Source organism: Phodopus roborovskii, unplaced genomic scaffold, assembly GCF_943737965.1.
Source record: "Phodopus roborovskii unplaced genomic scaffold, PHOROB, whole genome shotgun sequence".
NCBI classification, from domain to species: domain Eukaryota; kingdom Metazoa; phylum Chordata; class Mammalia; order Rodentia; family Cricetidae; genus Phodopus; species Phodopus roborovskii.
The window spans coordinates 8,105,432-8,131,598 of NW_026126413.1; the positions used below are offsets into that span (position 1 = coordinate 8,105,432).

A 26,167-nucleotide genomic window follows, 5' to 3' on the forward strand; every position below is an offset into this window, starting at 1 on the left:
CTGACTGTATTTTAGAAGTGTGAACATTTTGTTCAGTTAGCTAGGTTAGCAATGTTTGAGAGAGTGACAGGAGTGGGAACATCATAGCTGCTTGATTTGGTAGCGTCACTAAATTTGGGGGAAAACAGAATTTGTGTAATCACATTTCACCTTTAAATCCTGTCTTTAGCAATAAAGTTGTATACTCTCCAGTCAAATCACTCTTCCTCAGCTAAAAACCCCTTACTTATTGAAAATCACTGCCTTAATGTCTTCAAACTAGAGTTCACAAACTTGTATGACAGTTTGAATATGGATGAGGAAATAACTGCAGTGAGTTGCAGCATCACACACTTGTCTGAATCCTCTGTGTTCATAATGAGCTTAAAAAAGAGAACTTACTGTTCACGGTAGGAGGATGCTAAGAAATGAACATCATTTTGAAAATTGATAAAGGACCCAAATCAAGACCTAGACTACTTTTCTTTTCTTCCTTTTTTGGTATTTCCCATCTTTATGCAGATCTTTAAAAAAAAATTTTCATTGAGCTATATGTAAGGAGTAATGTTTTTCCACCCGCCGCTGGTCTTGTCCTGCTGCCGTGCCAACCCCAATCAACACACTGAGACTCTGTATTTGATATAAAGCTGTTGGCCAGGTACTAATTTCTTATTGGCTAGCTCTGTCTTAAGTATTAACCCATTTCTGTTAATCTACGTATTTCCACGTGCTTTCATCTTACCGGAGAGCCGGCTGGCGTCCTGCTCTCTCCAGACTCTCCATGCTGACTCCTCCTTACCACTTCCTCTTTTCCTCCTTGTCTCCTAGTCCCTCCTATCTTCCTTTCCTATTGGTCAACAGTGCGTTATTATTAACCAGTATGAGAAACATATACAGAATGACATCTCCCATCGTCTCCTCTTTTCTGTCTAAATAAAAAGAAGGGTTTTAACCTTAATATAGTAAAATATATAACAAAACAGTTATCAAAAAAGAACTATAGTTAACAATAATTAGTCCATTAACATTTAGTAAGACTTAAAGAAAATAGTCCATCATCTATCCTATTTTTGTGAGTCTAAAGTCTTATATGTAACTTATCTTTAAGCCTAACTAAGGAAAACTATAACCATAACTATCTGTCTTCTACTCCATCAAAGACCACAGAAGAATAGTATATAAACTCTAGAAATGACAGAGACAACTCACTGCCTGGTCAGTCACCTGAAGTTCTTCTGTAATCTTCCATCTTCAGCCCATAGGCCATAGTGTGTCTGGCAGACTCTTCAGCAAAGCAGGAAACTTTAAACTGTCCACCTGTATTGGTAGTTAGTCAGTCACTTTTCTCTGTGTCCTGCAGACTCTTCCATGAAGCAGGAACTCTGGAGCAATGTCCATCTTGAATCAGCAGTCACATTTCTGTAGGTCCTGCATGTCCAGTTTATACAGCATAAAGTCAAACAGTCGACAAGAGCAGTATCTTGCCCAAATGGCTAGTCTTGCCATATTGGAAGTAAACTCCATAACGAGTTTCTTCAATGCCCATCTTCCTTTCTGACGCAGGTGGTGTTGCCAGGAGCATGTATGTCTCATTGTCAAGAAAAACCCTAAACCATTTTAAATGCCATATTCTGTAGGTCTTTGAAAGGTTTGAAGAATGCCTATCCATCTCAAATATATCTTGAAAATCTAAGTAACTTAACTCTAAGTTTTGACTATCATAGGTAACTATCTATAATCTGTGTTAAATTATACATTATATTTTAAATGAGCTATATAAACACAATACCTAAACAAAGGAGAAATATACATATCACAAAATTGACCTTAAATTGTATCAATAAATGAAAATCCATTCCAAAACAAAGTATTCATATCTATACCATAATTCCCTTTTTACCTTTAAAAAGATTGGTTGTGGTTGTTAACCATTTATAGCTATATACATTTTACCCTCTCCTTCTCTCCTCTCCTCTCCCCTACCCCCATGCTCCCAGTGTACTCAGGAGATCTTGTCATTTGTCCCCCTTCCTAGGTGGATCCATCTATGTCTCTCTTAGGGTCCTCTTTGTTACCTAGGTTCTCTGGGTTTGTGGCCTGTAGGCTGGTTGCTCTTTGCTTTATGTCTAATATCCACTTATGAGTGAGTACATATTATATTTGTCTTTCTGGATGTGGGTTATCTTACTCAGAATGGCTTTTTCTAGTTCTGTCCATTTGCCTGCAAATTTCAAGATGTCTTTGTTTTTTTACTGCTGAGTAGTACTCCATTGTGTAAATGTACCACATTTTCCTTATCCATTCTTCAGTTGAGGGACATCTCGGTTATTTCTAGATTCTAGCTATAGGAATAATGCTGCTATGAGCATAGTTGAGCAAGTATCCTTGTGGTGTATCCTTTGGCTTATGTCCCAAAGAGGTATTGTTGGGCCTTGAGATAGAAAGACACTTAAGGAATGCTCAACATCCTTAGTCATCAGACAAATGCAAGTCAAAACAACTCTGAGATACCATCTTACACCTGTCGGAATGGCTAATATCAAAAACTTGTGAGAGGATGTGAAGGGGAACACTCCTCCACTACTGAATGGGAGTGCAAACTTGTGCAGCTTCTTTTCTTACTTAAATCATCTTAGGATCCATATCAGTAATATTTTGGGAGGGAAAATGTTTCTCGTAGAAGAGTTGAGGCTAGGAAGAATAGTAGCATTGAATGTCATGATTGTGTAACCTCTGGTGTACAGGGGATGAAAACAAAGCTTTGCCTGTGTCCATCATAGACTTGTTGGTGGGAGCTTCTTAGGTTAAACTGATTAATAAGAGAAATAGACATGTAATGTGTGCATTATGTCCACACACCAGAGTTCTCAGTGATGAAAAAACTCAAAGCAGTGTAAGAGAGCCTCAGATTTATTTTTATGTGTATGGGTATTTGACTGGCTTTGCACTACTTGAATGCTGGCTACCACAGAGGCCTAAGGGCTCATCAGATCCCCTGGCATTGAATTACAAACAATTGTTAAACCACTCTGTGGGCTATGGGAATCAAATGCTGGTCCTCTGCAAGAGCAGTTAGTGTCCTTAACTGCTCAGCAGCTCCCCTAATGTAACATCTTACTGAGGGAACAGCAAGTTTTTAATGAGTAACTCAATTGTTAAAACTTGGGCTTGTTTAGCATCACAAGAAGAGAGCAATCAGTGTGTTTAGATTGGCAAGGCAAACGAATGGGACTATGAGTTCCTTGTGGTGAATCCTAAGAAGACAGATTCTTTGAGGAACTAATGGTTGGATATAGCTAGTGAATGAAGTCTGCATGAGTAGGTTTTATCAGCACTAGCTCATCTCCAGCCCTCAACACGGATGGTCTGTGCTGTTTTCAGAGGGATGGGTAGATGGGTAGATGCTTGTTTCTTTCTAGTTACCTTTTACTATAAATAATTATGTTAGGTATAGTTGGGGATTACATACTATGAGCCTCCTAAAATGAAATAATTTATCTAATGATTATTGATTGTTGTTTACATCATGCACAAACAGACTTCTTTTTTTTTTTGTAAACATACATATAGTTTTCATGACAGAGTATACAGGGGACCTTACTAAAAGGTCCAGTTGGAATCTAGTGACATCTTTAGATTTAGATATGTCAATCTACTGAAAATATGAGGCACATGTCAAATGACAACACAAGAGTGGAGCCAGCAAAATGCAGACTAAGAACACTACAAGACTGAAGACTCTTTTCAGTACACATGGAAGACATGAAGAACAAGTACATAGAATAAAAGAAGCTTTGGAAGTCTGTACAACAATTGTAGTATGTGAACCTTATCTGTGTCTTGCTTCTAATAATAAACTTAAAAGCACTGGGAGATAGTGAGGGGATTGTGACCACTGAGTACATGAAAACACTTGCAAAGTAAATGCTCCATAGGCAGCGCCTATGGGGTGCTGCTCCTATTGAGTTCTTTGGCAGGGGGTGGAAAGTTTGGTTTCCTGTTTTGGAGAGATGTTCCACAGAGTGAAGGTTGGCTTTAAAGTTTTCTGAAATCCAGTATATCCTGTTGGGCAAATGACTGTGTCTGTGTTCTTATTAATTATGCAACGAACCACAGGTTGGCTTCAAGAACAAAGAAAAATACCAGACACACAACATTTAAATACCCAGTGAAACTGCAGCTAATTGAAGGATTTCTGATTCTGATTACGTCATGCCAGTAGGGAATGAAGGAGTTCTAAATCTCAATACCACTTTCAGAGCAAAGTATCAATCTCATTTCCCCATATCTATAAAGTACATATGTGGGATAAGAATCATAACTAATGGCAAATAAAGGGTGCACACTGAGCCCAGCAATTTTTCTCACAATTTTGCTCTTACTCAGTGCTCAGAAGGAAAACGGCTGTTTGTGCAGAAGATTAAGTCAGGTGTTGCTATTAGAACTCATTAAGAGCAACAAAATGAATTCAGCCCGGCTTCCCCACTGAAGACAGACTTAGTGAGGAAACAGGTCATTTTGTGAGTTGAGGTTTTAACTTTTACACCTTAAAAATTTCCAGCCAAAGTAAAACCACAGAAAGCAGAAGCTTACTCCGTTCACTTAGACAGAGGCCCGCTTTCCAGAACTTCCCCCCTCGAATTGCCCAGCGCCCTGAGAGGAGGCTCAGCCTTGGCTCAGACAACCAGGTTGGTGCAGAAAACTGACAGGGGACAATATTCTTTCCATGCCGACCAAATGCACTGTCCCCTTCAGCTTTCCCTCACCGCCTTCCTTGGCTTTGGTGCAGGAAGTGTCTGGGGTGACAAGATCTGGGTTTCTTTTCACATCCACATGCCACCTGGGGAGAGCCCTCCTCTGCTTCAGTATCCCTGTGCACTGCAGTTTCCTCGTGAAACAACACACACACACACACACACACACACACACACACACACCAGCAATGAGGGCTTGGGTGGGTAGGAATGCCAGTATCAGCATTCATAATTACTAGACAGGAGACGGGTACATGGGGTTTTTGTTATACCATCTTCCTCATCTTTGTATACGTTTAAATTTGCCATAATGGAAAGTATAAGAACTATATTTGATATAGAAGAAATAAAAATGCCAATATAAAAGGTATTTTTGTTTCAGAATCATAAATGTTTTGTATATATGTACATCCATATATACACACACACATAAAATGTTTGTGTATGTGCTGTGTGAGTGTACATGTATGTGTGTGGAGGCCAGAGGTCTATCTGGGTGACCTTCATCACTCTTCACCGTAAGTTTTTGAGACAGGGTCTCTCATTGAATATGGCACTTGTCACCGGTGTCGAGGGATCCTCCTGCCTCTGCCCAGCCCTCAAGCTCTGTGTTAGAGATAAGTGCTGCCATGCTTGAGTTTTTATTGCATTCTGGGGATCTCAACGGAGCTTGTGGTGCCCACATGGCAGCCACTGTATTAACGGAACCCCTGGACTTTCAAACAGTTCAGTGTGGGATCTGTAAAGATGTTTTAAACACCTGTGTGCCTTTGAGAGGGAACTGGTTAGTGACAAGTGCAGGACTCACATGGACGGCATGCATATGAGCTTGCTGGAGTCTAGCTGGGAAGGGTTATCCCCAAGGAAAAAAGGCAGATTCCCTCCCCGAGGAGAGACACCAGAGAGCCTGCTCACAGGGAGGCTTGCCTCAGAAAGAACCGACCAGAAAGAACAGTCCTTGATTTTCTTCTTCTTACTCTTTACTCTTTTGGCTCTTTTCTCTTCGGGGGTCCTGCCTCTCAGCTCCCAAATAAATACACACAGAGGCCCATTATTACTTATAAATGCTGGCCTTTGTTCTGCTTGTTTCTTGCCAGCTTTTCTTGATTTAAATCACCCCAACTACCTTTTGCCTGTGGGCTTTTCCCTTCTCTTACTTCTGTATCTCTAACTTTCACTCTTATCCCATGGCTGGCTGGGTGACTGGCCCCTGACGGACGGCCTCCTCTCCTTGTTCTGTTTTGTTTCTTTTTCCTCTCTTTCTTGTTTCTTCTCTTCCCAGATTTCTCCTCCGTTTATTCTCTCTGCCTGCAGGCCCTGCCTGTCCTTTCTCCTGCCTCGATCTTGTCCAATCAGGTCTTTGTTAGACCTTCAGGTGTTTAGACAGGCATTGTAACACAGCTTTGCATAATTAAACAAATGCAAGATAAAAGAAAGCAACACATCTTCGTGTCATTAAAACAAGTGTTCTGCGGCACAAACAAATGTGACACACCTAAAGTAATTCTCCACAGCAGAGTGTTCTGTCTATTCACAGGCAAATCCCCAGGAGAAAATCCAGAAAGGGCCGAACTAAACATGTTCAGTCCTGGTTTCAGGACACTCAGCCTACATAGATGGGTTCCCTAATAACAAATTTACTTTTTATAATTAGCATGGGAGAGGGTGGGGCATTGTAGGTCTGCTACAGTTCCTTATTAAACTGCCTCTGTCTCACCCTGTTAAAATTGGTTTCCATGTATGTCATTTTTATTAGTCTTTAATTATGCCATCTCAAAGATTATTTTAAAAAATTTATATTGAACTCGGGCTTTCTAAATTCTAAGCAAGCATTCTACCACTGAGCTACATCCCCAGCCTTGAGTTTGTGAGACAGAGTCTCACTATGAAGCTCAGGCTAGCCTTGAACTCAGGGTGATTTCAGACTTCTTCAGACTTGTCACCCTTTTGCATCTACTTCTTGAGTAGACAGATTATAGGAATTTGCCAGCATGCCCAACTCAAACAATACTTTTAAAAACTTGGTTTGAAGGCAACTAAGGAATGCTGAGAGAGAGGGGCAGGGAGGGGGAGAAAGAGAATCTTCCCCGAGGAGCACAGCAACTGGCCATCTAATACCAAATGGTCATTCCTGGAAAGATAGCTACAAGAAACATTACACAGCCTTAGCAGGCTATATTTATGTATTTAGGAATATATCTTAATATATATACATGCATGTATGCATGCATACACATACACACACACGCACACACACACACCAATAATCAATGGAAAAAAGAGGCCTTGAATCTGAAAGAGCAAGGAGGGACACTTGATTGGGTTTGGAGGGAGGAAAGAGAAGTGGGAAATGATATAATCTAAAAAAATAAAAGAAATAATTCAAAAAATATAAAGCAAAAATAAACTTGGGTTCAAATTAAGAAAACCTCACAGGCATATATGAGAATGGGAATGTATGAGAAATAAAAGGGATTTATTTTTGTGTGGTGGGAATCTAGTTTTAATTAAAATGTTTTTATTGTGGCAATATGTTGACACATTAGTCATGCTTAAATTAATAGCATTAATGATCCCAATTCACAGTGATCTGTAACACTTAAATGTCTGCTCATTTGTTCATTTAACAAGCATATCATTTTTTTACCTTTAAAATGTTTGTTTTGAAATTAGAGTATGACTCTTACATGTAAAGAATTCATCAAAGATGCCTAGAAAGCAAGTGATTCTGAGACCCATCAGTACAGTGATGGACCATCAGCCCAAAAAGGATGGGATTGATGGATTTCTGGAAGTCAAAATTAGACTAATTTAGGGCTAAGAGATGCCAGGGACTGCATGTTTAGGGGAATCTGCACAATTTCAGGGGATTGGCAATCCATCAAATGCACCGGAATTATAGAATAACATGGCTCATAGGAGTAGCTAAGGGGTAAAAATCAGTCAGCAGGGGCAAGGCTTCGAGGAATCCCGCTGGGAATGCTACAGCCTCACAGTCAGTGAGGTCAGGGAGAGCAGGAGGAGGAATGTGATGGGGTTGCCACACACTGTGGATGAAAAACTGCGTGAGAAAACCTTCCAACTAGGCCCCCAAAGCTGGGCTGAGTTATTCAGTGAGACTCTGCATCATCCCGGCTCTGTCCTCATCCCAGCAAAGGCTGCTAGAACAGTGTCTTCCAGTTGAAAGAGGCAGCAGAGACTCTTCAAAGTAATAGTCAGAATGCTTGAGCTCAGGAAGGCAGAGAAACACAAGGGCTTGTGTTCTCATTCACTTCCACTCACTTAAAAACCTTCGTGGTTTTTTTTTTTTTTTTAAACCAGTTCATATTATTTGGAAGTGTTTTTAAAATTTTAAATACCATGGCATACTTTCTAGCTATCATTTTGATACTGACTTCTAGTTGAAGTTCACTATGTCCTGGTGACACAGTTTATATAATTCTTATTTGTTTTAAGTTAAAATTTTCTCCTATAATTTGTAATACAGTCTTCCTTGGGGAGTATTTCTCAAGAGTTTGAGAGGACAATGTACTCTGCTGTTGTTACATTGTATATGCTATGTGATGTTTAAGTCATGTGTACCTTAATGAGTTTCTGCATCCTGGACCCATTACTTACCAATGAAAAGATGTAACAACCATGTCCCTAACACTTCAGACCTACAGAGGTTTGTTAGACTAGGAAGTGCCGTGTGATAAAGTGTGGTGGGAATTCATTCCTCCGATAGCTTTGGGGGACTGGCCTTAGGGCATGGCTTCTTATCTGCAGATGGGATCTCTTAAAAGGAGAGAGACAGAGAGAGGCCCTGGGCTCTCTGGGGTTGTGAAGACTGGGTCAGGGGTATGAAGCAGCATGTGGCTGGATCCCAGCTCCCTTGGGAAGAACTGGAGGAGTTTGCAACACCTTGACCTATATTCATGAGTGTATACACACACACACACACACACACACACATATGGTTCTTGTAACAATAAAGATTAATAGATATAGATAGTACTTGTCCTAGTTACAGTTTTTGTTACAGTGATAAGATGCTGTGATAACAGAAATGTATGGAAGGAAGAGTTTATTGGGGGATTACAGCATCAGAGGGTTGGAGTCTGTGACCATCGTGTCAGGTTCTAGACAGCCGGCAGACGTGGAGCCAGAACAGTGGTTAAAAGCGCACACCTTAATCCACAGGTTTGAGGCTGAGGGAGCTAACTGGGAATGGTGCGGGCTTTTGAACCCTCCGAGCCCACCTCCAGTGACATGTCTCCTCCAATAAGGCCACACCTCTGAATCTTCCCCAAACAGTCCCACCAACTGGGGACCCAGCATTCAAATTCATGAACCCATGAGGGTGGGGGGGGTGGGAGAGTGGAGAGGTGGGGGTGGGGGGCATCATTCTCGTTCAAACCACCATGGCATTGTATTTCACAGATTCCAAAGAGCAGGCTTTTCTTCACTTTACCATCTGAAATTAGGACACAGTACATAACTGATGCACTTTAGGTCTACTTGGCAGCATGTCCCCCTCTTAGTGGTACATAAAAACAAGTGTTTATAACTGGTGGTGCCTTAGATTTGTGAATTACCGTAAATTCCTGAATGTTTGTTCAGTTTTGAGATCTCAAGATGAGAAGCACTAATTACTTGCCTTGGTGATTTTCTAACTGCGCCTTATTATCTCAATAAACTTATGGTGTATAGTAGAGAAGCAGTTCTATCAGTGCATACATGGAGGTTTTCATTTTCAGGTTCTATTAAATAGATAAAGTGCTATGGTAGCAGTCACCTTTCTTTCATCAAATAGTTTACGCCTTACTGATGTGTGAATTACTCCTTGATTAATAGTTATTTCCTTTGGGGGTTGCAGTATTTCTCAGTATTAGGAATTCTTGGGTTGAATCCCTACTTCTGAGTATGTGCTTGATCAGCTGGGATGTAGTTTTGGGTAAGATGCTGTAATACAGCTAATCTGTAGTGATCTTTATAGTTGGATAGACAGTTGTAGACCACAGATGACCTCCTAACCCTTTGTTAGCTATCTGATTGGAGGGGCCAGCGAGTAGCAAAGTAATTGATTTGCTTTCCAAACCACTGTTTCCATTTGGAGTGGGAACGGTAAATATTGGAATGGCCAATAAATGCATTAGCCATGGAATGTATGTAAGAGAGCCAAAAGGTGAATAATCTACAGAGTGCGGAATGGCCTCTGAGCAGTGACAGTCGGCTGTGCTTTCATGCATTAGCATCGAGCCTTGTGTAGAATTAAGTTGGTTTGAGCTGATGAAATTCCCGTTTCAGGCGAGGTGCTCCCTATCTTATTTATGGACTCTCAACAGTTCAGCCATCTCTCATCGAGAACTCATTTCTCTGTGTGTGATTCAAACGTGATAAAACAATAATGAGAAGTTAAAAAATCAGGGTTAGAAGAAAGTATTTTAAACCAGCAGCCTTTCTGAACGGGAGAAAAGCAATTATAAGGGCTTGAGGAATCAATAGAAATTGATGTTTTATACCAAAGAAAACTTAAGGCCCGAGTCCTGCCCTCGCTGCTCTCACTATATAGTACAAAGAAATCAATAGGCCCCCAAACCAAGCTACTCACGATTTACTTCCAGCAATTACTGTTGATATTCAAGGTAGTTTTGAGTATTGGGGTTTGGAGAACAGCTCATTAGCAAAGAAAAATTAAGTTTTAAAAGTTTTTTTTCTTCAAATTTGTTCTTTGAGAGTTGTATACATTCATACAATGTGTTTTGATTATATCCATCCATTAGTCCTTCCCTTCCAACTCTACTTGTATCCTCCTGCCCCTTCTAAACTCAATGGGCTTGTTTTTAAGTCAGTTACTTCTGCTGGTATATACATGGGTTTAGGACAGCCATTTTCTTTTTACTCACCAGAATTTGTAAATCGCTCACATTTTGAAATGACCGCAAGCACTGTATATGCATTTGATGAACTTCTAGCTAGTTAACTAAGGAGTCTTAATATTCTTTCCATTAAAAGTGGATAGTATTCCTTAAGCAAAGGAAGGAGTTCGGTCCCACCTCAGCTTCATGTGCCAGGCTTTGTTTAAGCCCATGGGAGTCCTGGCCCTTTGTGAATGGAGACAGGGGAGGAGTGGATGGTAAAATGAATGAGGAAAACTGTTATTTAAATGAAATAAAGGAATGTATAGTGTTTCATTAAAAAAAAAATCACTTAGCCTGACTATATGTGATCTCTTACCTCTAGCTGTGGGTGATCTGATGAGGGTTTTGAAACGAGAACAGAATGTGGGGTCCCCTGAGCCTAGGAAGACGACAGGAGCCTGGAGCTGAGTGTGAATGTGTAAACCCAGAGCTCTGCATGGAGTGCTAAGGAAGGTGTTAGAGGACAGAAGTGAGACTCTGCACTTGTCATGCAGGGTAAAGTTCGCTAGAGGAGATCTGCGTGTAGGCCAGTCATCTCCATCTAAGTGCTCTGTTCTTCTCTCCTACTACTGATCTTGGAGGGAAGAACCACAGATTGTATAAACGATATAGCTATTAGCAGAACATCATTTATTAATGATTGTTAATTATGAGCAGTTACTTGCAGTTCATGGCTGGCTTTTTTTTTCTCTCTTATTAAAAAGCCAGAATTCAACTAGATGGGAATAATAGTATGAAGACAGCTTAGCTATAATTCTGAATCATTAGCGTTCATTTACAAACTTCTGTGTTGTTATTAATTACAAGTTGACAACTTAGTTTGTTGTACAGAACTGTGTTGGGTGCCTTCTTTAAAACAGTGCTCACTTTGATTTTGTTTTAGTACAGTCACTATGATGAATAATCATGTGAAGATTCTTTCTTGCTAGGATTTACATATAGGATGTTTTACTCTATATAACATGGAGGGAATGAGGGTGGAGAGGAGATGAGCTCTAGCAGTTTTATTGCAACTTTCTTGTCATGGCTCCAGGCACACTTCTTTTCCTCTGTGCATTGAGATAGCTTCACTGAAAACCATGGCCAAGGGACTACAGACCTCACCCAATCTATGTATGTATGTATGTATGTATGTATGTATGTATGTATGTATGTATCTATCTATCTATCTATCTATCTATCTACTATCTATCTATCTCTCTATGACAAAGAAGCCAAGACAAGCAAAGAAGAGGTCTTGCCTTTCAAAACATAGTTAAAATGCCTTTAATAAAATAATTCAATTCCATCCCTAGACTGTCATCCCTGTTGCTGGAATCAGCTCCTCGGTTTGGTTCTATTTCATTGATCTGGATGGCTGTATGTCATGTTTTAACCAGCGGGAGACTGAAGATCATCTCTCTGTTTTCCTTATTCTTACATTCTAGCAGGTTCTTCTTTGTAATCCTGTCAGTGCTTTGTCTTTGGACCCTTAATATTTGGCATGGAATCCACAAGATACCTTATAAACGTTTGTTAGATTAGTTTGTAGAACCTGTTTCTTAGTATGAGTGAAAATATCACCAATACGATTTCATAGTTGTTAAAGTATCAGAATATTAGATGACGGAACTATGGTTAACACAGACAGCATTGTAATAGCATAAACTCATGTAGGCGTAGCCATCTAATATTTGGCAAAAAATGTATACAGAGGATAAGGGACAGCCTAGTCAACAAGTTGTTCTAATAAAACTGCATACAACCTGTGGACAAGTGGAATCCGATCCATATCTCTCACTCTGCACAAAGAAATATTTAAAAAATATATCAAGGACCTTAATTTAAAGTCTGAAATCCTAAGATTGCTAGAGGAAAATAGAGCACACTTCAAACTACAGGTGTGTGAGAACTTGGTGAGTGTGACTCTGATAGCACAGGGAATGGTCCAGAAGGTGAACAGTGGGAATCCATGAAACTAAAAAGTCCCTCACATCAGAGGAACCTGTCTATCAGCAAAGTAAACAGATGGCTGAATAAGGGAGGAAGAGTCTTTGCCCAACATGCTTCAGACAGGGTGTTAATACCTGGAACTCAGAAGAACTGCAGCCCATCACCCAAACTGCTGGATGGGCTAATGGAGTAGAGTTCTCAAACACGAAGCCAGAGTGGCCAGCTGGTATTTTTAAAAGTGTTCCGGGGCTGGAAAGATGTTCAGTTGATAAAGTGCCCATCCCAGAAGCCCAAGGACCACAGTTCACATCCCTAGCTCCCACACAAGAGTCTAGAGGGTCAAGTGCCTCTTTACCTCTGGCAGTAGGGGGTAGAGGCAGGCAGGCAGATCCTCAAGGCTGCAGGCCAGCCAGTTGATGAGCTCTGGGTTTCATGAGACATCTTATTTCAAAAGGATAAGGCAGAGAATGGTTCAGGAAGATATCTGACACCAATCTTTGGCTTCTATATACATGTGTGCACACACATGTTACAAACACATCAGTGTTCCTTATCCTTAGTCATCAAGGAAATGGACATTGAAGTTGCTTTAAGGGGCTGGGACGTAGTTTCATGGGTAAGATTAATGTTCCCCTTCTGGTCTCTACACACACACATTCTCTCTCTCTCTCTCTCTCTCTCTCTCTCTCTCTCTCTCTCTCTCTCTCTCTCCTTTGAGATCACCTGTTAGAATGTATAGCATCAAGAAAACAGATCACAACAAATGCATGCAAGGATGTAGGGGAAGAGGAACTCTAATTCACTGATGGTGAGAGAGTTTGGATGTACAGACATTTTGAGAATTAGTATGGAGGTTTAACTTACAAATTAAAAGTAGACCTACCACAGAGCCTAGCTTCTAGACACATTCTGAAAGGACTCTGTACCCTATCACAGACAGATCTGAACATCCATGTTTACTGATGAAGTATTCAGGATGCCAGGGAAGGGAAATCATCACATGTATCCATCACCATGAATGGATAAGGAAAATGCTGTGTATGTACACAATGAAATTTGATTCACCTGTAAAAAAGTGGAGTTGTAAGGTTTCCTGGAAAATGGGTAGATCTAGAAAGTATTATTTTAAGCAGTGTGAGCAGGACTCAGAAAGGCAAGTGTTGCGTGTTCTCTTTCATGTGGATCCAAGCCTTTAATGTTTGAATCCACATGGGTATGAGTGTTAGTGTAGACTATGAAACTAGAAAGGGACCACAAAAAGGGAAGAGTGTGGAGGGTGTGGTCGGGCAGCTAAACATGTGGCAGGAAAGCAGAAAGGAGGCTGTCGGGGTGGAGAAAAATCAACAAAAACAAATTTTGTTTGAACATGGCATAATGAGAGTTAATACTTTGTATGCTAGTTAAAAAAAAAAAAAAACTAGCACGAAGCCTGACACAGAGGGAAAGTTCAATTAATTTTTAACTACCATTAATATAAATGTAAACATAATGTTGCATGTTAATATAGTAATATGAACAAAGATATTAAAATTCTTGTTAATACATAGTCTATGTTTTGTAGTTACTATATTGCTAATAGCCTTGATTCATTCCTATAACATAAAATAGCTGATGCTAATACCCATTTTCCAAACATAATTTTATTAAAATAATATTACATTTAAAAAGTCTCATCACTAATACATCACTGGTGAGTTTCCTTCTTGGCCTCTTTTCTCAAACCAGATTTGCATCTGCTGGCGATGATGGAGTTATAATTGTGTGGAATGCCCAGGTATGTACCAGTTAAATGTGGATTGTAATAAATACCGTGACAGTATGGTTGAGTATTTATTGTTTATTGATGTTTAATAAGGATCAGGAGAAACAAATAGGCCAAATTAGATGTTTATTCAGGGAGAAATAACTTACAACATAGACAGATGAACACCAGCAGGTTCCTGGTCCCAAGGATGCCTCCAGAAGTGCTCCTGTCTCTGTGATGCAAGAGAGCTGTCAGAGCCCCCTCCTCAGACTTAGTTCTCCCAGGTAAAGTCTGCCCCTGTCTCTATCCCCAATGGGCATGGTCTGTGCCACAGGTGTGGACAAAGTGAGTATTTCACTACAATTGTTGACATATATCATTTGAGATTGATTAATACTTGAGAAAGGTGAGTTAGAGATACTTGTTTGCAACCGGGACTAGTATTTCATAATAGTGAAGTTTTAAGTGCTGGTGTGTGTGCGCGTGTGTGTGCGTGCACACATGTGTGTGTGTGTGTGTGTGTATGTGTGTGTGCACGCGCGTGCGCACTCGCGAATGTGTGTGGACACAGAGGCCAGAGGAGGACATTGAGTGTGCTCTGTTTTTATTTTTCCTTCCTTGCTCCTTCTTTCTGGCTATCTGATCTCATTGTCAGTGTTCATTTCCCTGTGGCCTTAGATGGAGGCACCCTTTAACATCACACTACCCACCAGGTGGTTCCTGTCCTCCTCTACTCCATACCATGTGCTCAAGTGCCCATTTGACAGTTTTGCATATTTTTGCATGCTCTATACACATCCTCCACATACTTAAAGTTTTCTATAGATACTTGTTTAGTTTATATTTTGATTGCTTAAAACTTTTTGAGTTCCAAACACATAATTTTCAATGTCATGTATGCTGATTTTCCTACGTAGCCGTTCTTAATGCTATTTAAGGCTCTTCAAGTTGGAAAGGGTAAGCTTATTGACATTCTTTCTTGTATTCCAGACAGGAGAAAAGCTCCTGGAACTCAGAGGACACACCCAGAAGATAACGGCTGTCATTGCATTTCCTCCCCTGGACTCCTGTGAGGAGGGCGGTCAGCTCATCTTGACAGCCTCTGCTGACAGGACTGTGGGTATATCCTTACCCCTAGAGTGCGGTGGTCAGGGACCCAGTGCCTGTGCATGACTGTGCATCCTGATGGCAAAATGGTTTCCTTCAAGTCTAAAAAAGGGAGGGATGGAAGTTGTGGACTTAAAATGTTAAAATTAGGCTGAATTGGGCTGGGCTAGAGTTTATAAAGTGAAGTTACTTTTGCTTTCCTGTACTTTCCAGTTAGACTTTACAATAGAAATGGTGTTGTTCCGTGAAGTGATCCTGGTTGCTCCAGAATATTACAGTTTACATATGTCAACTAATTTAATCTTTAAAATGGCCCCATGAAGTAGGCATTTTTGTCATTCCACATGTGAGAAAGTAGAGACAGAGATGGCAAATCTCCCGCCCAAGGCACATGGCGAGTAAGGCGGATCGGCCAGCTGTCTGCCTGCTCTCAGGGTCCTGATGCTGTGGCAGGCACGCTCCTGATACAGTGGGTGCATAGCACACTCATGAGGATGTGCCTTTGTGGAGCCCATGACCAAGGCTACGGGTGACTGCAGTGTCCATCTCTCCCTTTCAAACATCAGGACGGCCAGGACAACAAAGCTCGGTTGTGTTTGGAAGTGAGCCCAGAGGAGGAATGGTTTCCTAGGCCTCTCTAGAATCAGGGCATACATAGGACATGTGACTTGCTGCCCCACTTTGAGTGAGTTAAACAGCTGTATCACTTTCTAGATAAAATGTCTATAGGGGAGAAAATGTCAAGAAAACATGTAAGTGGAATCATCTCTGCGTGCTCATTCAATTAAGTCACTTATGCCGGGCTAGGCTTAGCACTGCTGTCCTTCTCGGGAAATTATGTTATGGATTCAAGCTTTAGTCTTCTTAGTTTGTTACAATTTCTGCAGAAGTAGAAGTTAAAATGCAGTGTTTTTTAGGCCATTTCTAAGACGCTGTACTAGTATTAGAGACAATCATTAAATCTGCTGTCACAGTGCTGGGACATTTACCTTGTTAAGTGGTGGCATCGTCTCACACACTGAATCACCCTTATTTTAAAAAACCCCAGAGAACATTGACTTTCATTTTATCCAACTGGATTCTAAATTTACTCTCCTTGAACCTCCACTGTTAATTAGCTCTCTTAATTAAATGTTGGTGGTAGATTTTTTTTCTTTTTTCCTTTCCTTTTTTTTTTCTTTTGTCAAGTAATGATCTTAAGAGCCCACATTTCTTAGTACCTTTAAACAGTACATTCTTAAGCTTTTAAATAGTGAAATCCGTGAAAAGGCTGTCGGGGGGTGGGTGTTAGAACTGGGAAACTTAAGTTCAGAAAACAGCATCCAATGAGGGAGAGAGTTTTTTTTTTTTTTTTTTTTTTTTTTTATGACTGAGTAGTTGGTTTAGTGTGACACAAACATGAATATATATAAATATAAAATATAAATATAAAAAGGGTATTTCTCTTTTTATACTTAACCACATTTGAAGAATAAAGTAGAATTAATAAAAAATAATCAGATATTAATTGTAAGATTAACTAGATTATGAAATTAACTTTGAAATGTTAATATAAAATGTCAGACATGCTATAAGATGTATTTGCCATACATTTCTATTATTTACACTTACAAGTATATAATGTGATATTTATATGTATATGACATGGAGTATATAACACCATAGGAAATAGTGTTAAAAGTTTATGAAGATCATCATGTTCCTTAAGTCAAACTAAATCCTCACCCTGTGGCGAGAGGCCTTATAGTTAGGTCCAGCTCATATAATCACAGTGGCACAAAGTTCCTGCTGTGACAGTGGTAAACCGTGCATGGAAACCGTGCATGCGCACTGCAGTGAACTTTCAGGAACATCGCGTTTGATGCCCCTGAAGATTAGTGTGTCAGGGCCCTCTCTCTGCTGCATCTCCAAATGGTCTCATAGTCAGCCTTAGCTTATCAAACCTCCTGCTGAGGTGATGACCTGCCATCTACTTCTATGGCAGTGTAAATACTAGGTAGCTTAGATTTTATGTGAAGATTTTCTGGCTGTTTATACCTGTGATTTAATGTTATAATTAGAAATGTTATCTCATAATTTAAGTTTTAAAATTCACTTTTGGAAGTGATTTCTTAACATCTCTGTAAGTTTGGGACTGCGATACCGGCAGACAAATCCAGAGAGTCTCCTGCTTCCAGTCTACTGTAAAGGTAAAGTCTGACGCAAATTCAGGTTTTTATGCTAGTGTTCTTGTTGATGCCCTTAAAATGATTTAATAAATTAGATGAGATTACTTCTTTAAGTTTTACATATTGTTGCTTTCACACACTGACAGCCATTTGATTTTAAGACAAGTCTTTGGGGATCATATATATTTAAGTATGAGAATGTTCCAGTTGGAAATGAGAGCAGGGGCAAGACAAATGAGAAGGTGGGGCCTGGTGGGCGTATAGTGGGCGGGGCTTCTGGTTTTATAGTGGGCAGGGCCTGTGGATTTATAATAGGTGGGGCCTGGTGGGTTTATAGTGGGTGGGGCCTGGTGGGTTTCTAGTGGGTGTGGCCTGGTGGGTTTATAGAAGGTGGGGTTGGTGGGTTTATAGTAGGTGTGGCCTGGTGGGTTTCTAGTGGGTGGGGCCTGGTGGGTTTCTAGTGGGTGGGGCCTGGTAGGTTTCTAGTGGGTGTGGCCTGGTGGGTTTCTAGTGGGTGGGGCCTGGTGGGTTTATAGTGGGTGGGGCCTGGTGGGTTTATAGTGGGTGGGGCCTGGTGAGTTTATAGTGGGTGGGGCCTGGTGGGTTTGTAGAAGGTGGGGTTGGTGGGTTTATAGAAGGTGGGGTTGGTGGGTTTATAGTGGGTGTGGCCTGGTGGGTTTCTAGTGGGTGGGGCCTGGTGGGTTTGTAGAAGGTGGGGTTGGTGGGTTTGCAGTGGTTAGGGCCTGGTAGGGCTACAGAGGGTAGGGCTTGGTGGATTTATAGCAGGCCCTCCTAGAAGGAGACAGCATTTGCAGAACTGTAGCAGGAGCTGTTCTGTTTTTATGTTTTGACTGAGAGATAGGGAGGCATTTGTCCCTTGACTGCTACCTTCTCTAAGGCCATGAGAACATGTTTGTTTCTTATTTCCCAAATCAAATAATGTGGTGTTGACACCATTTATTTCATTTTTTTATAAACAAATATTAATTGGGACTTTTATGGCAGGGATACTGCCAATGTGAGAGACTCAGCCTTGTTTCTTTGTCATTCCTACAGGAATGTTTGTTCTGGCGATGTTAGACTGGTCACTGGTAGCTAGTTTGGAAAGGGCACCAGTACCACAGCTTTGGGGACAGCTGGCTTTCTGACAGCCGGCCATTGTCTGTCCCCTTTTTTGCTGAGTGCAAAAAATCAGGCTCATTCATTATTTTCTAGAAACTTAGCACCACTGTGCTGTCATGATGCTAGTTTGCTAAAGTTCCTATGGAAGACAGTGTCCTGTGCTGTGCTCTTACTAACCTAACCGTGTGGCGTCTGAAGTCTCTGGCGTACTCGCTGTATTTTATGCGATCTGAAAAACTGTTACCTTTGCATCCCTTTAAAAATATTTACTATTTGGATAAAATCATTAGTGTTTAAGTGAAAACCCTTGAATTGAAGGAACAGAGAACAGTAAGATGACAAGTCAGGGATCCATTTGGGGGTAAGAGGGACTTGTCAGTTAAAGCAGGCCTATGCCCGTGTGGTGAAAGTACTTTCATAAGAGGTTTTTGTATTTGCTTTCTCCTGCTGTATATCTGTTTCACACAAAACTTTTTACAAATAAAATCTGCTCACAATAGGTCAGAGCCTCAGTGACTTCTCAGAGCAACTCAGGTCTACAATATAACTCTTTGTTATTCTTTTGACCAAATAGTTTTTAGTTGAAGGTTGGAGTTAGCAAGGAGTCTAGTAAAATTGACTTCCTTTTTTCCCCCTACTTGTTTGAAGATAAATAGATATGCTTTTCTTGGAAGGCAGAGTGGTGTTATGAAGGCTCTAAAACATTAGTTTCCAACCTGTGGGTGGTGACCCCTTTTTGGGGGATTACCTATCGGATATCCTGCATATCATATTCACATTTCGATTCATAACAGTAGCAAAATTAGTTATGAAGTAGAAATAAAATAATTTTACAGTTGGGGGTCACCACAGCATGAGGAGCTGTATTAAAGGGTCGCAACATTGGGAAAGTTGAGGACCACTGCTGTAAAAAGTGACTATATGCATTAGGTCAGGGTTTCTACTTTAAGGAAGCTCTATACAGGAAACAGTGAGGGATAATTGTGTGGTGTCACCATGAAGATACTTTATACTCGAAGATGACCCAGCAAAGGTTACTGATGAAAATCTAATGAATGACTACCGAAGGCAGCAGACTGAGTATTTTCCCCGTAAGGTCAGGAATAAAGTAGGAATCTCTGCTCTCGGCACATCTGTTTAGCTTGCACTGAAGGATCTGGACAGCAAAATTAGACAATTAAAAAAAAAAAAGAAATGAGTGGTTGCTTATGACTCTTTTATGGAAAAGAAGAACTAAAACTTTCTGTATTTATATGTGATGTGACCTGATATGTAGAAAATCATAAATACACACAAAATTGTTAAGGCTAGTCCATTAACTTAGCAAAGTTTAAGGGTACATGGGTGACAATACAAAAATAGTTGTAATTCTCTAACATCAAATGGAGAAAATTATATTCACAGTAATATCCAAAAGATTAAAATATTTAGTTTTTGAAAGCAGGGGATTTATACATTAAAATCTTTAAAATATTGTTTGGTGAAATTTAAAACATGTAAATAAATTGAAAACTTAGGTACTGGAAGGGAGGGCTCAGTGGTTAAGAGCACCTCTTGTTCTTACAGAGGACCCAGGTTTGATCCCCAGCACCCACATGGTGGCTCATGACCATCTGTAACTCCAGTTCCAGGGGACCCAGGGCGCTTGTGGGTGCAAGCATGCACACGACATGCATACATAGTTGCAGGCAAAATATGCATACGAATAACCTAGAAAAAGTTAACTGGAAAACTATCATATGTTCATGAGTGATTTAATATTAAGATTTAAACACTACTCAGAATGACCAACAGATGGGATATAATCTCTATCAAAATTAAATCTGGCTTTTTGTTTCAGAAAGGAACAAACTAACCTGAAACTTGATATAGAAGTGTAAAGGATCTAGAATAGACAAAACAATCCTGGAGAGAAAACACAAAGATGTGAGACAATTCCTAATTCTAAAACTTTCTTAAAGATACAGTATTAAGACAGTGTGATACCAGCATAATGATGTAGAAATATACATCAGTGGAATAGTTTTGAGGGTCCAAAAATAAAACCTTACACATACATAGAGTTTGTTTAAAGGGAACTAACATCTTCCAATGACAGAAAGACTGATCTTTAATAAATGAGACCAGCCAGGTGTAGTGTTCATATCTGAACTTCCTGCTATGGGAGGTAGAGGTAGAGTCATCTGAGTTCATGAGTTCAAGATCAGCCCAGGCAACATAGTGCCTGTGTCAAGGGGAAAGAAAAAGCAGAATCAGATGAACATATACATATAAAAAGGAATAGATTCAATTGGTACCAAATGATAAATTGGTCCTAGTTAAGTAGAAACTTTTGCTCTTCAAAGAATACCATTGGCAAATTGAAAGTACAATCCCACAAAATGGGGTTTTAAATTTCTCCAGAAAAGAAATGTAAATGGGCAATAAATGCATGAGAAATATATGAATCATCATTAGTGAGAGAAATGTGAATGATGGGCTACTATTTCATACACACTTGTACCACATGTCTTAAAGACAGGGCTTGAGTGTTGATAGTACATGGAAAAGTTGTACTGTCGCACAGGCTTTGCTATTGGGCTAGTAAGACACTACAATGACCTTCCAAAAGCTTGGCAACTCACTAATTGTTAAGCAATAACCCTCCCGTGTATAGTCCCACCCCAAATGAAAACATGACCGCACATATGTGGATAATGTTCAGAGCACCAGTATCCATACTAGCTAAAAAGCAGAAATAACCTAAACATCCATCAGTTAATGAGCGAATAAGCGGAATGTACTATCCACACAATAGATTATTTCTTGCCAACAAACAGAACAAAGAACTAATGTAGAACCCAGAGACTGGACTGGGTAGATGCTCTCGCATTATAAGCAGCATTTGATTGCTTCCAACTTTTTCTTTCATCTGTTTTAAAAGCAGCCTCATCCTGAGCCCTGGCAAGACCATCACACTTCCTCCTTTCTAAGCTCTTGTCCTTGTTCTCTCTCACCCAGAGTGTGGGTGAAGGCATGCTCTTGAAGAAAGGGACCCTAAGGTACCATGTAAAGTAAAGGATTCTACATCCTGGAGATACTTTAAGGCTACTAAATTATTACTGAGAATTATTTGAAAAATTAAAAACCGGTATCCTATTCTCCATTTTGTTTTGAAAAGGCCTTTAAGGATAATCTGTGAGTGGTCCTCAAGTCACCCGAAAGCTTAGTGGCTTAAAGCTATAATGAACATGCAGTGTCTGTGGTCAGGAACAGGAAGCCTCTTAGTCAAGTGGTGCTGGCCCAGGCTGGCATGACTGTCACCAGAAGCCTTGTCAGGTGGCTTGGGACATTGCTGCTCGGCAGCTTCCTGCTGTGGTACCCTTAGTGTCACCTTGGGGCAGTGAGCTAAGGGAAAACAGGAAAGTGCCAGTGTTGGCTGTGACTTTACAGATCACATGGCCCCTCTGCTCCATATTCTGGGAGACAGTATTCTCTTAAAGAACCCATTATCAGAAAGAAGCCAGGCAAACTGCCTATCAAAGGGAGGGTCTTGGAAGAACTTGGGGACACAGTTTAAAACCATGGAATAAGGAATGCTAGAATTTCTAAGATGATAATGCCTTTCAAATCAATTTTGCAGTGCCTAACTGTTCTTCAGGGACAAGACGTTTGGCTCTCGGGTGGTAATGACTTAGGTGTGTGGAACCGAAAATTAGATCTGCTGTGTAAGACCAGCCATCTTTCTGATACAGGTAAAAACCAATCAGGGTAATTATGAGATGCAATTGATTGTAAAAGACAGCTGAATCTTTAAAGAGACATATTGCAATATAATGTGACAATTACACATAGGAATTTTTTTTTTTAGCACTGAGGATCGTGGATAGCCATATCCAATTAGTATTTTCATGCAACAAATAATTTAATGGACATTTATGTTTACATGAATCTTATTTATACCAAGTATTGGGTTTCAGTATGATATTTGCATACATGATACAATGTATTTGGATGCTGTCTACCCACCCTGTCACCCTCTCTTGTCATCCTTACATTTCCACTCCTCTTTTCTTCCTCCTCCTACTATGACAGAAGATGTGCACTTTTATCTTCCCATATCCGGCTTATATTACTTACAGTGATGACCTTCAGCTTCATCTACTTTCTTGAAAATAATAGGATTTTGTTTTTATGGCTGAATATACTCCACTGTGTGTATATGTGCATATCACGTTATCATTATCTATTCATCCATTGATGAACACATAGGCTGATTCCATGAACTCCCTATATTAAATAGTGTCACAGTGAACATGGCCACATAGGATCTCTTTTATACAATAACCTGTGATTACTTTCAGTATATATTCAAACCCAGGTGTGGTATAGCAGGACCATGACCACTTAATAAAATTCTGCATTTGTATATTTTTATACCTATGTGAACATATGTGTGTGTGTGTGTACATGTACTTGTGTGCAAGAGATATGACACATGCATGAAGGTCAGAAGACAACTATTATGAATCCTTACACCATGTGGGTTCCAGGGTCAAACTCAGGTCCTCAGGTCACTGAGCCATCTCATTGGCCCCTTAGTGAACATTTTCTGTGTTTAAAATTCTTCTCGAAGAAGGGAAGACTTTCACAAGTTTGAGGCCAGCCTGGTCTATGAGTGAGACCCCCATGTAAAGCAACAACAAACAAACATGCAAGAATATTCTCCTGCCTCTTCCATGTCCTTCTCTTGTGCTTTTCCAGTGTCTCCCATCTCTTCCGTGTGGACACAAAGCATACATGTAAAATGTTCCTATTTGGAAGGATGTTCTCTGACATCCTAACCGTGGCGCTAGTCTATGACAGGTGGGAAGGTACGGAAGTGGGACTTCTCTTCTTGCGTATATGTTAAAAGTTCCATTTGCAAATTATATAAGCAAAGAGGAAAGTTCCTGGTTAATGTGATCCAGCATTTCAACTTCTAATACTTGAAGTAATGGTTAGTCGGACACCATTTTATGATTCAGCTTGGAAAATATATTCGGTACTAGGTGTTTAAGGGCAAGGATAGTGTGATGAGCAACAGCAATCTTGGGAGGCTGGCAAGGAGTACCTGAACTCAGGACTACGATAGGCAACAAGGAGTATCTGAACCCAGAACTTTGACAGGGCAGGAGGAAACCTGAGCCCAGGACATGATAGGCCAGTCTGGACAACAGAAACAACCAAACCCCACCAACTACAAATCGCACACGTAAATAAATGAAGTGTGGTGGTATATGGGCTAGTCATTTCAGTGACACAGTCTTTGGGGAGTGCACTAATTAGCCGCAAATGCGCAGTTTGAAGGCAAGAGTGTTGTATTAGGGGAGCTGGCCGCTTCATAGCAGAACCATTTCCTCTGTGTTCTTCAAATGCTCTGACAGTCAGGGTCTCAGGAGAAGATAACAGGCTGGCAGTCCCCTCACATCCTCAGGCTGACCCCGTCTACCTGGAGGGAGTGTCCAGTCTCACAGGCCAAAAGCTCAGTCCTCAATAGTTCCCTATCCAATTCCCATTGTTATGTTGCCATGCCCATTGTTTGTTCGTTTATTTATTTATTTATTTATTTATTTATTTATTTATTTATTTATTTTGGATTTTGACCACTGGTTGTAAATCAGGGTTCAGTTTGCTAGAGCAGTGTAGCAGTTTACAGAACTAAGGGAAACACATTTACCCACTTATGCACTATCACGAGAGAACCAGAGACATAAAAGGGCAGGGTGGGACAGAGGGGCACCGTGCAGTTGTGTGGCTAAGCGTGCCACCCTGCGGGAGCTGTCTTATGTCCAGCTTTACCAACTCTGTCTACGTCTCATCCTGGTTTTCATGGAAGCTTTGTTCTGTAGATGTGGCTAATCAAATCATTTGTTACTAGGGACCAACACTATCTTCTGTCCCTCTCTCCTTGGAAGCTGAGGGGTGAGGCTGGTAGTGCCAATTTCTCCATCTGCCTTGGCCCTTTTGGTGAATGGCTCTCATCCCACAGCTATCAGGGACTGACCAGACACTAGTCATCACACTGGGACACAGAAAGACGGTGTCTTCAGAGAGTCAAAGGGTTTTAGGAGTTGTGTAAGGAAATAGGATGGAGACCAGGAACAGCCTTTCCATTATTACATTCGCTCATTTAGAACCAGTGAGCGCACACAGTCTTAAAGTTACATGGAGGGAAAACCCCAGTTCTTTATCTCATCAAACTAGCCATCAGGTGATGGTTGTTGGTGATTATAGCACGCTGAATATACCATGTTACCACAGGAGAAATATTCAGAGCCTATCTGTATATACAGACAGTCTTCCATAGGTATCAGAAACGTACTTACAACTCAGTTTCCTTGTGTAAGCAAGAAAGGAAGTGTTTATATAGCAGGTTTCAAATATGTTTTATGGGAAATGACTAACAAAATTGAGAACGTTTTATTTTTGATGTAGCCCATGAGAGAAAATGATTCATCTTGTTTTATATTTTTTTCTGAAGGGATCAGTGCTTTGGTTGAAATCCCTAGGAATTGTGTTGTAGCAGCAGTTGGCAAAGAACTGAGTAAGTATATATATATATATATATATATACATATATATATATTTTCTTTATGTCTCTGCATATATACATGTCTGTATAGCTACATGAATACACATGTATGGCTTTGCTGGAAAGACAAAAGCAGTTGTATTTCAGAGATGTCTGCCTCTGCCCTAGCTCTGGCTTCTTGGGGTTTTTGAAAATGATACAGGGTGAACCATTTTCAAAGTGTAAGATCAGATTTCTTTTCATCAATATATTACACGAATACTGTCTCCTTTTATTTTGGTTAAACAATGTATCCTTACTCTACAATCATTTAGCAGTAATGTTTTCACTCAGAGTCTATCAACATCAAGAAGACTTCTCTTTGATTAGCAGAGAGAATTTCTGATAGCCACAATTCGAATATGAAAGGCTATTAGAATTTAATAATTTTGCAAAAATCTTTGACAGTGGGCGAAATATTGTCAGAGGTATGGAAGAAATGTGCCATGTCCTATTTTCCATGGAGGAATTTGAGGAAAAGAGAGACTTGGATAGTTGATTAGTACCCCTTGGAAAGGCTGTGAGACCTTAGCTCTGTTTATATCAGGCCTGCCTATTAGAGCACATAGATGGCTCCAATGGACTATCAGATAATGTACTGATGCTGAGCCTGTACACAGACAGGTCTCCTGTCTGCTGTGGACTCTGAGCATTTGGGGGCAGTAACTGGGCCTGTTCACATTTGGAAGCTATAACTCCTAGAACATCATAGGTGTGTTGTAAATGTTGGTTGATAAAACCATTTGATCTGGTTTAAATAAAAGTATTTTTTCTTTCTTTTCCTTTTCTTTTTCTTTGTTCTTCTTCCTTCCTTTTTTTTTTCTTTCTTTCTTTCTTTTTTTTCTTTTTCTTTTTTTTTTTTTTTT

The 26,167-nt window shown here is 40.2% G+C and overlaps 1 protein-coding gene across 1 annotated transcript in view; it reads left to right on the plus strand.

The window, feature by feature from the left end:
* Wdr41 (WD repeat domain 41) overlaps positions 1-26,167 on the plus strand; it is a 47,240-nt gene that overhangs the window by 8,109 nt on the left and 12,964 nt on the right. The window contains exons 3-7 of the mRNA XM_051183001.1: positions 14,294-14,342; positions 15,303-15,456; positions 17,547-17,608; positions 22,332-22,443; positions 25,212-25,274. Coding sequence (XP_051038958.1) covers positions 14,294-14,342; positions 15,303-15,456; positions 17,547-17,608; positions 22,332-22,443; positions 25,212-25,274 — 440 coding nt within the window. The remainder of the gene's footprint in view (positions 1-14,293; positions 14,343-15,302; positions 15,457-17,546; positions 17,609-22,331; positions 22,444-25,211; positions 25,275-26,167) is intronic.